Source organism: Arvicanthis niloticus, chromosome 21 (genome assembly GCF_011762505.2).
Source record: "Arvicanthis niloticus isolate mArvNil1 chromosome 21, mArvNil1.pat.X, whole genome shotgun sequence".
In the NCBI taxonomy this organism is placed as follows: domain Eukaryota; kingdom Metazoa; phylum Chordata; class Mammalia; order Rodentia; family Muridae; genus Arvicanthis; species Arvicanthis niloticus.
In genome coordinates, this window is record NC_047678.1 from 6,832,434 (window position 1) to 6,845,816 (window position 13,383).

General features: G+C 43.5%; 1 protein-coding gene across 2 annotated transcripts; it reads right to left on the reverse strand.

Moving 5' to 3' along the window:
* Positions 1-4,102: 4,102 nt before the first annotated feature.
* Tent5a (terminal nucleotidyltransferase 5A) lies at positions 4,103-10,947 on the reverse strand. 2 transcript variants are annotated; one of them, XM_034484052.2, is made up of 3 exons: positions 10,611-10,947; positions 9,873-10,416; positions 4,103-8,837 (listed from the first exon to the last, which is right to left on the reverse strand). In XM_034484052.2, exons 1-3 carry the CDS (start codon positions 10,628-10,630, stop codon positions 8,061-8,063), a joined length of 1,341 nt encoding a protein of 446 aa, XP_034339943.1. In that variant the 5' UTR covers positions 10,631-10,947; the 3' UTR covers positions 4,103-8,060. The 2 variants fall into 2 exon arrangements, with proteins under 2 accessions (XP_034339943.1, XP_034339944.1); XM_034484053.2 differs by having other exon boundaries at positions 10,666-10,802.
* Positions 10,948-13,383: the final 2,436 nt, after the last annotated feature.

Below are 13,383 nucleotides of genomic sequence, written 5' to 3' on the forward strand. Positions count from 1 at the left end.
TCAGACAACTCCAGCTTCATGCTTTGAACTTGATAATTTGTTGTTCTTCTTTTCTCTGGTGCCTGACTCCTGGAACCCTATTAAAGTACTTTAAAGACATCTCCTTGGCCTTGTTTGAAGAGGTATAGAAAAAAAATCTAGAACCTACATAATTATGAATAGATGCACAGAGCAAGCAGAAGTATCCACCATGCCCACTGAAGTCTATTATACTGAATTCTGGTTTAAAGAGAAAAAAAAAAAAAAAAAAAAGGATAGCATTTCAGCCTTGTTCTAATGACATGGCCAGATGATGCTGCAAAACCCTGGCATCACTAATAAGTACACACTGTCCTGGAAAGTCAATAGTTTCTGAAGGGGACCCTGAGGGGATTTTCCACAACTTACCACATGCTCGTAAATCCCTGGAGTTCAGGTGCATTGCATCCCCAAGCAAGAAACCCTGGGTCTCAACCATCTTCCTAAGCTGCTGGGCTGGAATGGTTGCTCTTAGCTTTGCTAAATGTATCTATTCTTAGATACCATATTTAACTGTCTCAGATTGCAGTTATTGCACTAGGAAAGAAAATTTAAGCATAGACGGCACTCTTTCTAAAGAAAGCCTGCTGTCTGACGAGATAAGCATAAGTAAGCAAATTTGGAGTTGGTTATTAATAACAAAGAATAACCAACTACCACACTTCTTTGAATATTAGACTTGTAACACTGGCAACCATGTTATCATAATCTCTTGCAAAGAATCTCTAAACAACCCTCAGGTGAATATTGCTGATAGATTAGACTTTCTTTAATTATATTCTCCCTTCCCCCAGAACGTCTAAGTAAGGATTCTTATATATATCAAAGCTCTCAGAGAACATATATTATATATATATTATAATATATACATATACATATTTTATATATATACATATATGTATACACACACATAATCTTTACCTCATATTACCTCAGTATGCTGGGGACATGGCTACTACAACATTCATTATCCTTTTGACAAATGGAGTCATTGTGTGGAACTAGTGAGGAAAGGCTACCTGGTTTTCATAGTTCATAAACACCTTGGGAATAGCTTCAGATTAAGAGAAAATTATGAAAATCATAGAGTTCTCCTGGCATCTCATGGATGGACCCATTGCTAGCTTCCCCTAATGTTGGTATCATACATCAGTATGGTATGCTCGTCATAACTGGCTAAACAACATAAGAACCTGCCTGTTCCAGAGTACTACACTCAGATTCCCTCAGTTTTTACTTCAAGTTTTGATTTTTGTTTTCTTGTTCGAGGCACTTGTCCAGGAGCCCACATTACATTTGGTGCCATGTCTCCTTTGTGGATTCTCTTGCCTTAGGCTGTTTTCAGATTGTCTTTGTTCAGTGATGAAGGGTTATTAGCTTGGCACTTAGTAGAATGAATTCCCCTTAAGTTTGGGTGTCAGGTATGCCCTATTGATGTTGACCACAGTCAGCTGATCCATATAAGGCTTGTCGGGTCTCTGTATTTGTTGTAGTACACAGGTAGACTGCCCATACTTAGGAGATGGAGTTAACCTCCCCTTCATTGAGGGTGCAGTATTTAACATAGATTATTTTGAATTCTACATAAAAAACCTGCATCCTCACCTGATTCCCTGGGTTACTCGAGTCTTTCAGATCAGTGCTGCTGCTGCATGGATGTTTTATTATATTGGTTATTATCCAAATAGCTATTGATTTTTTGCTGTGCAAGTTCTAGCCTCATCCATTGGAGCTCTGTCCCCTCCCATCATTATAATTTGTTTTTAAGCGCTCCTTTGTTTCTGAAGTTCCATGTTCCTCATGCATATCTCCTTCTCTGTCCCTAGGCTTAGATCCAGTCACTTCTATTGGAGTGCAGCACTGGAAACTAAAATGTACGCCCTGGCCAGTGAGAGCCACTGTGCTTGCAAATGACTTCTCGTCCCATTCTCCTGCCTGAATGTGTTTGTCAGTAGGTCTCAGGATATTCCTGTCATTGATTTCAAACTTTGTTCTGAGGAGGAAATTATGGCTTCATTTCAGAAACATACAATGATTTTAAATTAACCATAGCAGTATGACTTTAAAGACAAGTATAATTTCCACTTTGATTATTAATCACCATGTTTTCTTTTTCTTATTAAAGAAACTGAATATTTAAAGAAAGAGCTTCTTAAGGAAAGAACAGGTTAGCTAAGTGCAGCCTGGCAACTCAAGCAGAAATGGCAGGCTGTAGGCAAGCATAGGGGGATTTAATACATACTATCCTTATTTAACCCTTATTTTAAAAGAACTAAGCTAGGGCCAAAGAAATGTGAGGAAAAAATGAAAAGTTATAAGAAAGGAAGAAGAGAATGACCCACAAATGCCATTATCTAACCAAATAACTAACTTGTATGTGTGCGTGTGTGTGTGTGTGTGTGTACGATGTGTGTGTGATGTTGTGTGTGATGTGTGTGTGATATATGTGTGTGATGTGTATGATGTGTGTGATGTATGTGATGTGTGTATGTGTGTGATGTGTATATGATACGTGTGATGTGTGTCATATATATCTGATGTATGTGATATGTGTGTGATGTGTGTGATATGTATATAATGTGTGTGATGTGTATGTGTGTGTGATGTATGTAATGTATATGATGTGTGTGTGATGTGTGTGATGTGTATATAATATGTGTGATGTGTGTGATGTATATGTGATATATGTGTGTGATGTGTGTATATGTGTGTGTGATGTGTATATGATGTGTGTGATGTGTGTTATGTGTGTTATGTGTATATAATATGTGTGATGTGTGTGATGTATATGTGATATGTGTGTGTGATGTGTGTATATGTGTGTGTGATGTGTATATGATGTGTGTGATGTGTATATGTGTGTGATGTATGTAATGTATATGATGTGTGTGTGATGTGTGTGATGTGTATATAATATGTGTGATGTGTGTGATGTATATGTGATATATGTGTGTGATGTGTGTATATGTGTGTGTGATGTGTATATGATGTGTGTGATGTGTGTGATGTGTGTTATGTGTATATAATATGTGTGATGTGTGTGATGTATATGTGATATGTGTGTGTGATGTGTGTATGATATGTGTGTGTGATGTGTATATGATGTGTGTGATGTGTGTATATTTGAGTGATACATGTGTATATGCATGTGATGTGTGTATGCGTGAGATGTATGTGTGATGTGCATGTATGTGTGTGATGTATGTGTTATGTGTATGTGATGTGTGTGATGTATGTGTGTGTGTGTGTGATGTGTGTATGAGGAAGGTGTTTTTAAAACCAGAAGTGCCCCTTTCATAGACAATATCAACCAGGTGTTCTATTCACCATTAAGGCTTTGCCTGGCTCTTAAAACCACACACGTCATATTGTAACACAGGTTTACCAAACTCTCATGCTGCTCCAAACTCCACAAGAAAAACCCATACCTAATAGTGTAGAACCCCCATTAATCTTTAGAGAATTCTTCAGTGCTTGCCCAACGGCTAGTATTTAGCAATCTAGCACCTAGAAAAACCTTGCATGAGTATGTGCAAACACACACACACACACACACACACACACACACACACACACGCATGCACACCTCGATCTCTTTGCTATTTCCTCTTTCCATTGTTGACTACTAATATTTATTTTTTTATACAAATTAAACATCTTATATAATTATGCATCAGATAAATGATATTTAGCTAACACTGATGATGGAATCACATTTGTTGGGTTACTCATAAAAAGCCAAGACTATTCAAAACTACCAGAATAGTCAGTAGTAGAATAGTTCAGGGCTGAGAGTCTGAAAACTACTGATACTGAAAACAGCTCTGTCTTTTGGGTCACTTAACCCTGCTAAGTTTATACCCAGACAAAAAAATTTTGGCATCGAATAGCTAGCATTTTTTGAAGCTGTTTGAGTCATTTAGATGGTCTGGCTGGAGTTTGGACACTGTCATTTCTTAAGTTGCAATATGCGTTGAAGGCTGGTCTGCTCCCGTGTATGCCTCATGCTTGACAGTGTACACAGTTTGGGGTTCAGAGGACACGATCTTTAGCACATTAAACACCAAAATAGAGCAGACACAGATCAATAGAAAAAAATAACTTCTTTTTATTTACAAAAACAAAAATCCAAATATTGGATGCTGTAAACAAAATTCACAATCTGTTCCCTCTAGCACTGATATGAACATGTCAGTTTTGAAGAGTCCATTTTCCGACAACTCCTTTGACTGCCTGTGACACACAATTGTCAAAACATTCCAAGAGTGACCCAGGGTGCAGCTTGCTGTAGTAGGACAACTCGGAGCAGGCAATGGGTCTAGGGAGGTGGGAGGGAGGGTCAGCAGTAAGGAGAGCCTCTTACATTCTGCGAAGCTTTGCAGCAAGTATCCTCAAGTCCCTCACCACCGCCCACTTTGTAAGGTTATCACTTATTTCTTAGCAAGCCATTACCATGACAACATGTGACACAGAGATCCCTCCACAGCACTGAAATTGTGATGCTAAAAGAAATATTAAAGAAAGAGTATATTCAAATAGGTGCTATATTATAAAAACAGGATATTTTTGGCTTTTTTTTGTTTTGTTTTTATCTAACACACATTTTTCTTTCACAACAAAAGCTTATTTTTGACAGCTGCTGACAGCTTTTAACACAATACATTTCATTTACAAAATAGTTCACAATATTTATTTAATAAGCGTTGCATTAAAACAAGGATATGCACAGTAAAGCAACCAACAACAGCAAACAGAAGGGGTGGCAAAAAAACCAGTATGTTCACTTTTCATTTCATTTCATTTCCTTCTTGGCTTGTGCCCATCCTTGTGGGTTTTTTGGACCCAGGTCAAAACAATCTAACTATACCAAGGAGAGCAAGCGCTCCATTCAACTTTTGAAAGTCCATCCCCCTGCAAGAGTTCTTGAGGCAGTTGAATTTACTGCAGATGAAGTAAACTTTGTAAAAAGACACAGTCACAGGCTAAGTGTTCTCTGACATGCCAGACTGGACACATGAGAAGAACCTCCAGAAGGCAAAACTTCTCCCTGTTTCAAAGTTACAGTGCACTAGGCCAGATAAACACAAAGGCAAACAAACCATGGGCACTGATTAAATGTAGAGAGAGCGTCCTTTGCTCAGACATTCAGATTATTTAGGCCACACATCCACAAAGAGAGACATATATTCCATTGCATGTTCAACTACATATGCACAGGACTATAGTATGCACAAATAGAAATAAATTATATAAGGGTTAAAGTAAATGCCAAAAGTTGTCTTGAACACAGCCTGTTCTATGTGAATGCCATGTCCTGGTACTTTTGACTAAGCTACCAGCCATTAAAGTAAGCAAGCAAGGAATATAAATACTTGAGAATGTAAATGAAAGACATATTTTCTACTAAGGCCCCTTCAAACAAAAACCTGTGCTGTAAATTAACAGCAGGTTGCTACTATGGCAGAGCCCAAGATCTCCAGACTTTTCAAAACAGTGGACAACTCGTACATGCAGAGTTAGCATGAGCAGAAACCAGGTGGTCAGATGAGCCTCTGCCCCCTCCCCCCCCCCCAGCAGTCCAGGAGAACTTGCAGGAGAGCTAAACAGGCTTGACTATGGTTTCTGATAGGTGAGTTCCAGGCTTAATCTGCTGAACAAATGTTTCCTGGGACTTTCCAATTGATCTTTCAAATGCAGGGCAGTGAAGGGGATAATTGGACCACCATGGGAGTAGGATCAGTTTCCTATAAAAGAGAATGGCAGTGTTGGGGGCTGTGACAGCTTAGTGAGGATTCACAGGGAAGCTGTTACATCAAGCCACTCAGGTCCTGGTAAGGCTTCAGATACAGATGCACAGAAGGGTGGTCCAGACACATCAACCTAGACTAATCTGGCCATGAGAAGCTGAGAAATGCTGAGAGAAAACATCATGCCAATGTGAGAGTGTTAAATTCTCCCTAGCTTCTCTGTAACTGACTGGCTCTGCAGATGAATTAGCGTACTTTGCTGTCACTCATGAAGGTTCAAGGGGACAGTGTGATTGTTTCACAACAAGAAAAGAAGGTTTTTAATGCATTTGTTTTGTTTTTGAAATGTATTTTTCAGAGACCAGTGTCTACAGGGCTGGGAAAGGATTTTAGCTGTCACTGAACATGAAAGTTTATGTCACAAAGGTATACAAATGGTCTCTTGGGAGAGAAAACTTGAAGTTGGGTTTGATTGAATACAAAGTGATTTAATTTAAGGTACAGTACTAAATATTTCTATGCAGTGTGACAACCAGATCAAAGGTATTTCATATTGGATAAGTTTATAAAATGTATATATATAATATATATTCTATATATAAACTTTATGTAGTTGTGCAAATACTCTTTAAAAAGGGTCATTTCACATTTATTAAATTCTAGTGGTCCAAAATGCAGAATACACTCATTTGTATTTTCATTTAAATATTAAGAAGTAGTGTTCAGGTTCCAGAAATTCTTTTTTAGTAGTTATAGATTTAATTATCCTTTCTCTGGTCCATGATCTAAGTTCTAAGCCTTGAAGGCATGTGATTCTATTTATTTAAGGGGGAGAGGCTTAGACTGTCAAAATGTCAGGTCAAGTCAATTATAAAGTATACTACCAAATATTCTCCCATTTATGAAGTTCTCTGGTTCACTGAAAAAAAAACTCACTAAAAATGTATAATCTCTGTTCTTCTTATCAAATATATTACTCATTTCCCGCCACTTGTCTTATTTTTATATGAGTTTTAAGTCATCATTGCAGTATGCCCATGTCTTCTAAGATCCTACCAAAACATAAAAAGTACTGTACTTAAAATTTTCCTATTTGATACATTATTTTAGGTCATAGACAAAAGTAGTGTGTGTATATATACATACATATCACATATATGTGTGTGTATACACACAAACAATATATACGTACCTATGATAACATCACACCAAACAATATCAACTTTATATAGGTATTTGCCAAAGAAGGGCACTTCCTCCACCATTCACAAGCTTATATGTTGTTTTAATTTTTTCTTGAGTCCCTGATAAAATAAAATAATTATTAAACCATAAAATAACCTTTTCCACTTCAAATCTTCTGAAAGCAACAGGCACTTTGATGTGTATTGGTGTGTAACAAATATAGTAACTCTGTATATATCCTATTCTATCTCTTCTGCTGGGGGATATTTATCTGTTAAATCTTTGGTCCTTGAGCATGGTTTCTTGGCTACAGCTGGTTTTTTTTTTTTGCTTGCGTCTTCATATTTAAAAAAAAAACAAACAAACAAAACAAAACAAAAAAACCCGCAAGCGATGCACGAAGCTGGAATTAATGGGTCATGCCATCCTTAAGTTCTGCTGTTTGTTATGAGGACAGCATGGAGCTACTTACTGTAGGTTTGGATTGAGCTGTTTCTATGAGGAAAACAGGGTCATTGCAAAGAGCACTCTCTGCAAGACAGATGGTAATCCCTACCAGTAACCCTGCTTTCCTCCTCTACTTTCTGACCTCCTCAAGGGATAGGCTAATCTTTCCTCCTCTGTATTTTCCCATTTGTGAATGCCATCTTAAATGTTTGTCCACCATTCCCCCTCCCTACGGCAGAGCTATGGGAGTAGTTGTGGAAACCCATATTGTCAAAATCATGTCTTTTTTTCTTTTTCTTTTTTTTTTTTCTTTTAATTCTCTTGTTATTTTGGGAGAACCTGGCTGCTTTTACTAACAGGCCTCTTTTGTTTCAAAACACAATCCAATTGGGTAGAGACCGTAGGTGGGGTGGTTGGCTCATGAGCCTGACAGACTTGAGATCATGCTCCCTTACCGATGGAAAGATCCATAAGCATTGCCAACTTTAAAATCAGGAGCAAGTCCTCAGTGCACAAAACACATCCCTAATTAGGACTGGGTCACTCCCCTTTTTGGTGTTGTTTCATATTTTTTTCTTTATTTCTTTCTTTATTTTTTTCTTCCTTTAATTTTTTCCTATCTTGCTTGAAATGGCTTCCCCATGGGACATTTTTAAATGATTCTTAATTGCAGGGTAACCAAGTAGAATATGTCTGCTGCTGGCATGTGAACACTGGCTGAACTTGTGCAATGTAGTAATTGCTAAAGTTAGCATCTGCGACATAGGGGGCCGGCTGGTAATAGCAAGTGACATTAGCCACATTAGGAATGACATTTTGGTCAGCTAGCACCCGGATTGCCAGCATGGTGATAAGGTTTAAAGTCTGCCTCCTTTCATGTCCCATCAGGCACACCGTACTCTCGTTTACCACTCCATGAAGGGTCATAAGATAGTCATACTTGCGGTCTTCCAAGCCCACGAAGTGGTTCTGCAAGTAGGATTCCAGCTTTCTCTGCTGCTCTCCGATGTCTGAGAAGTCAATAAAAAACCTGGAACACATGTACCTCTGGAGGGTCTTGATCTCCTCGGAGGCAGGCCTGAAGCCCCGCACTAAGAGGTTGCAGTACTTAAGCAGGCCTCCTCCTCTGATTTCTTCTGGGTTCCTGGTGGCAATGATCTTGTTGCAAAGGTGATCAAAGGCTTCGTGGAAATCACCATAGACGCTCTCTCCGATTATGGTGGGGTGAAATGTCTCCGTCATTGGGTTCTCTGAGCACTCGTAAAAGAGGAGAAGAGAGTCTAATTTGATTTGAAAAGAATCTACACTGAATTCAAACTGCCTCCGGAGGGAATCCACAAACTTCAGCTCCACATTTTTGCCGCTGTTGTTTGACAGGGATATAAGACTCCACCGGTCAGAATCATTGCATACTTTAACCATTTTCTGCACATAAGCTTCCTACAATTTAAAAGATAAAACAAGAAAATGAGCAATTCTGGAAAAGAAAGAGTAAATGCGTCTCGGCTTCTTTGCTGAGAATTCTTTTGCTCCTTCCTGTTTATTCTGTTAAGTTTCAGCAAAACACTACCTACAAGCTTAAACAGTCTTCGGAAAACAGGGGAAAAAATACATTTAACGAGTAGTTTTGCCGTCTGGGAAAGAGACTAGAAGTAATAGTTTGAGGCTTTTGGCAGACGCAGCAGCATACTAAGACGTTCTGTTGTCATGTCTGACTTCAAATGTTATTTTTTGAAGATGGTCTAATAGGCACAATATTCACCCAGTATCCACAGAGAGGCAGATGGTGTCATGAGTCGGCCTCTCTCACCCTTGTGTCCAACCACCCAGTTCTCCTCCCCCTTAGGCAATCAATCTTATCAGTCTGGTGTGTCCCTCCAGCGACACTCCACAGTTACAGCCAAAGAGGAACTAAATTGCCTTCAGACAACTTTAATTAATTATACAAAACGCCACCTAAACCGAAGGGGAGGGGCACACCACTACACCATCAACTCATGAATTAACAGGGAAAAGCAACAAATTTCTTAAACGCCGAAGTCAGTCCAGTCGATCCCAGAGTAGGGATCTATTCACATTTTCCAATACAATAAAAACCCATTGACTCAGTTCTGCTTCAGGCTGCTATTTTCCCAAAGTCTAGATCACAAGATGACTCAAAAAATTATTTACATCATTCCATTCTTCCACCAATCACGTTATACTCTGGACAGGAGTCCAGGGAGGAAAGTCAAGAGTTAAACCATAGAGAGAAGGAAGAGAAGGAAACGCAGACGAGGAAGCAGAGTTGTGGCGCTGGAGCTCCCAGGAAACTAAAGCACTCCACACCACTCACGCACATTAATTCGTTCGTGAAATAAAAATAAAAATAAAATAAATAAACGTACTCACTACGGCCATACTGACCGCAGCTAAGGCAAGTCGGGCTTGTTTCTCCCCGCCCCCGCTGTGCCTAAGCCCATCAGGTGGCTTTACCTTGAGAGTGAGCGGTGTGATCTTCTCCTTGTTCACCCCTTCGGGCAAGAAGTCTAACAGGCAATCCAGTACGACGTCCTTCACAGTCTGAAACTCCTCTTCCCCACGTAGGTCAGCGCAGAAGATGAGGTCCAGGTCCTTGTAGCCAAGGCCACTGTCCTGGTGCAGGACGTGACTGGCGGCCGAGCCGTTGAGGCGCACGTCGCGGACACCTATGCTCTTCTCCTCCAGGCGCCTCCGTACCACCTTCACAATCAGGCTCGGCTGCAGCTCGAGCGTGGGGAAGTTGCCGCGCCCGTGAATCGGGATGGTCTCGCTCAGAATGCCGTCCAACCGCTGCACTTGCTCCCAGTTCAGCACGTTGCAGTGCGCCGTGGGGCTTTCGCAATAGTCCGAGCAGCGGTCGCCAAAGCTGCCGCCGCCGCCGAAGTCACCACCCAGGGGGATGTAGGGGCCGCTGGTCAGCTCGTCCTCTGCCATGGCAAAGTACCCTTCGCCCTCAGCCATGTAGTGCCCGCCGAACGCCACTTGGCCTTGGTCAATCCTAAGAGTAAAGAGTGGGTTTAGGGGAGCAGCAGGGAGGTGCGCGGCTGCGGGGACAGGGGTCCCGCCGAAGGGCCTGGGCTCCCCCTCCCCAATCGTGACTCGCCAGGAGCTGCCCATAGTAACCCTCCTCCCCCCGCCCCCACCGACCCCAATGCCCAGCCGCGCGCCGCGCCCCGCAGAGCAGCCCCGCACCAAAAGTATCTCTGATGCATCTGGAAAGCACAAGCGAGAGTCCCGTCTGTGTCACCTGGAGGCAGCCGTCCCTTCTAGGAGCGCAGGCGAGCGAGGAACCGCGAGGCGGACACACTTCGCAGGAGCTGCGAGTGCGCTCCCGGCAGCGGCCCGCGACTTCTCCGCGCCGACCCCCGCCGCGCCCAGAGCGTTCCCGCCCCTTGCCTGCGCCCCGCCCGCGCCCCCGCTGCGGTGGTCTCGGAGGTGGCGGCTCTCGACGCCGCCGATGCCACCGCGCACACTCGCGTCTCTGGAGCTTTAGCAGTTGTGCGGGGGAAATGTCTTCAGTACTTTTTTTATACCGGGCTTCTCCGCGCTTCCGGGGCCCCAGCGCGCAGTGCTCGCCACACCCTCTCATTTGCATAGAGCACCGCCCCCAGCGCTGGGTGGACAGTCGCCGGAGCTCAGAGCTGCTGGAGCCAGGCCAGGGTGCGCAGCCCCTGGCTATGTGCACAGACAGATGCCTCTGGCTCCTACGTGTAGATTTGTCCATTTCTGCACGTCCATACACACACACAGACACACACACACACACCCCTAAAGAGGAGACACTTTGCCTCAAATGTGATAGATGACCATCAGAACTGGATCAGGGTTGAAAATCACGCAACTATAGAAACTTCCCAAGCTTAGCCTTCTGGCCGAGTGTAGCGCGTCATTGCCGCGTAACTCTGGGTCTCCTGGAGGTTCCCCCAACAGTGTCCATATGTGGCTAGACTGCTGATTCCACCAAGGACCCTGGGCCAAGTGTGGTCTCCAGAGGCAACTGGTCACGCACGTCAGTCTCTGTGCGGGAGGGGGGAGGGTTTGCTGAGAACTGAGTTTCGATTCTCGAAACCTCGAGAAGTGCTGGGGAAGTCGGGTGCCAGCCAGCCAGCCTGAGTGCGCGTCCAGCTGCTGCGCGCGAGCTGGGCAGGCGAGCGTCGCCTATCTCACAGCTCCGCGGGCTCGCGGCCAACCGGCGGGGTCTCGGGAGCGCAACCCCAGCAGGGCACCAAAGCTGCCGCAAGGGTGGCGGCCCCTTGGCTCAGACCCGGGAGGCGAAATGCGTTCCTAACAGTCTCTAAGGTTCTCAGTTCTCAAGTGAACAAAATGTCAGTGATCTAGGTAAGGTCTGGCTTCTTACCAGTCATAAAGGGCAAATTTAAAAGAAGTTTCTCCCCTCCAGCTTCAGTCGCCAGTGTAGCGTTTAAGGATTGGAAAAGGTTATCTCCGCGCTCTGGCACCACAGTGTTTGCTAGAAAGCTCCCTGCTTTCGCTTGTCCACTTCCTCCGTCGCCCGGCTGCCTCCTTACAAAGTAATGCTTTACAGTCCTTGCTCCAGGTAGAGGTTGTGGGCCGAGGCAGTCAGAGTAGAGACGAGAGGCCCTGAAATAAACAGCCATTACCCCCATGACCCTAGACAACTTTAGAGAACTAGCCTCTGAATTTAGGGAGCCCTGGCCTAGAAGCCCAACCTAGGCGGCTCTGAGTTGAGGGATGGGATGCAGGGGTGTCGCCCACGCAGATCTAGCTGCGTGACAACGCCGCCCCCTGCTGGTCCCCTGTGGAGCTGTGAGTACACAAAATGGAGAAACTGGACAAGAGGCCAGGCTTTCTTAGCATAGACTGGGCCTAGGCCAAATTGGATCGAGCGATTAAGGAACCCTGGACCCCCTATATTGCTCTCAAATCTCACTGCTTCCTTTCAGGACGTATCCAACCATGAATGCTGCCTAGCAACATATTTCGTATATATGAAATTGTATGTGTGTGTGTGTGCCCGCGCTCGTGCGCGCGTGCCTCTGGTATGTGACAATCACACACAAGCGTCCATGTGAAAGTCTAACTGTGTAGCTTATAGCTCAGACTGGTCTAAAAATCGCCATCTTCTAGAGTGTTGTGATTACATCTGTGAGTCACCACCCTGAGCTCTTCCCCGCACACCTCACAGCCTTCAGGTCTAGAAGGCATTCTGTGCCACAGAGGGTTGGAAATAAAAGGATTAAGAGGTAATGATCGCCTCCCAAATTCACAACTCTCATAGGTTATAGGGTCAGGCCTTGCACACCCATTTGACTGTGAATGCTACTTAGGCTTCATTGCCTGAGATGTCCCTGGCTTAATTCTTCCTTCCCAGGGGAAACTGAAGCAAGCAGCTGCAGCAATGGGGGGCCAACTGAGAGAGGAGAATATTCTGGATATAGTTCAATGATAGAGTGTTTACCTAGCTCTGAAGAGAGAGAGAGAGAGAGAGAGAGAGAGAGAGAGAGAGAGAGAGAGAGAGAGAGAGAATAGAATATTTTCTTGATAAAGTAACAGGAAATATTATCTTAAAAGGCTGGTAACTTTGAGTTTTCTTAAAATAACGTCAAAGTGGTTGGTCATATATTAAATACATTGCATTAAAAACGCAGTAGTTCAGCCTCGGTGTCATTACTTTGTACAGTATTTTAAGCCTCCATCAAAAAGACTGTGAAAACTAAAGGGGAAACTAGAGTAGCTTGTGAGCCGCTGAGTTCTCCGCTCACACCTGCAATTTGTCCTCCGAGGCTGAAGAGCTCAACTTCTTTAGGAAGCTGCCAGGGAGGGGATCCTGACAAGAGGACCCATCCAGAGCTTCCACTTTTCCACTTCATGGGCTGTTGTATCCTGTTCTCTACGTGAGGACACCCTCCTCCCACCCCACTCCCACCCCCAGCAGTGGGCACCCTTCTCTGCGCAGCTGCTCCTAAGGCATCTCCAAACAACAGGA

Bases quoted from the DNA above. Each gene is read 5' to 3' on its own strand.
- Tent5a (XM_034484052.2), bottom strand. From the start codon at position 10,630: ATGCATCAGAGATACTTTTG. The intron at 10,417-10,610 runs GTGCGGGGCTGC...CTTTACTCTTAG, and splicing joins ATGCATCAGAGATACTTTTG to GATTGACCAAGGCCAAGTGG. The intron at 8,838-9,872 runs GTAAAGCCACCT...TTTAAATTGTAG, and splicing joins TCACACCGCTCACTCTCAAG to GAAGCTTATGTGCAGAAAAT.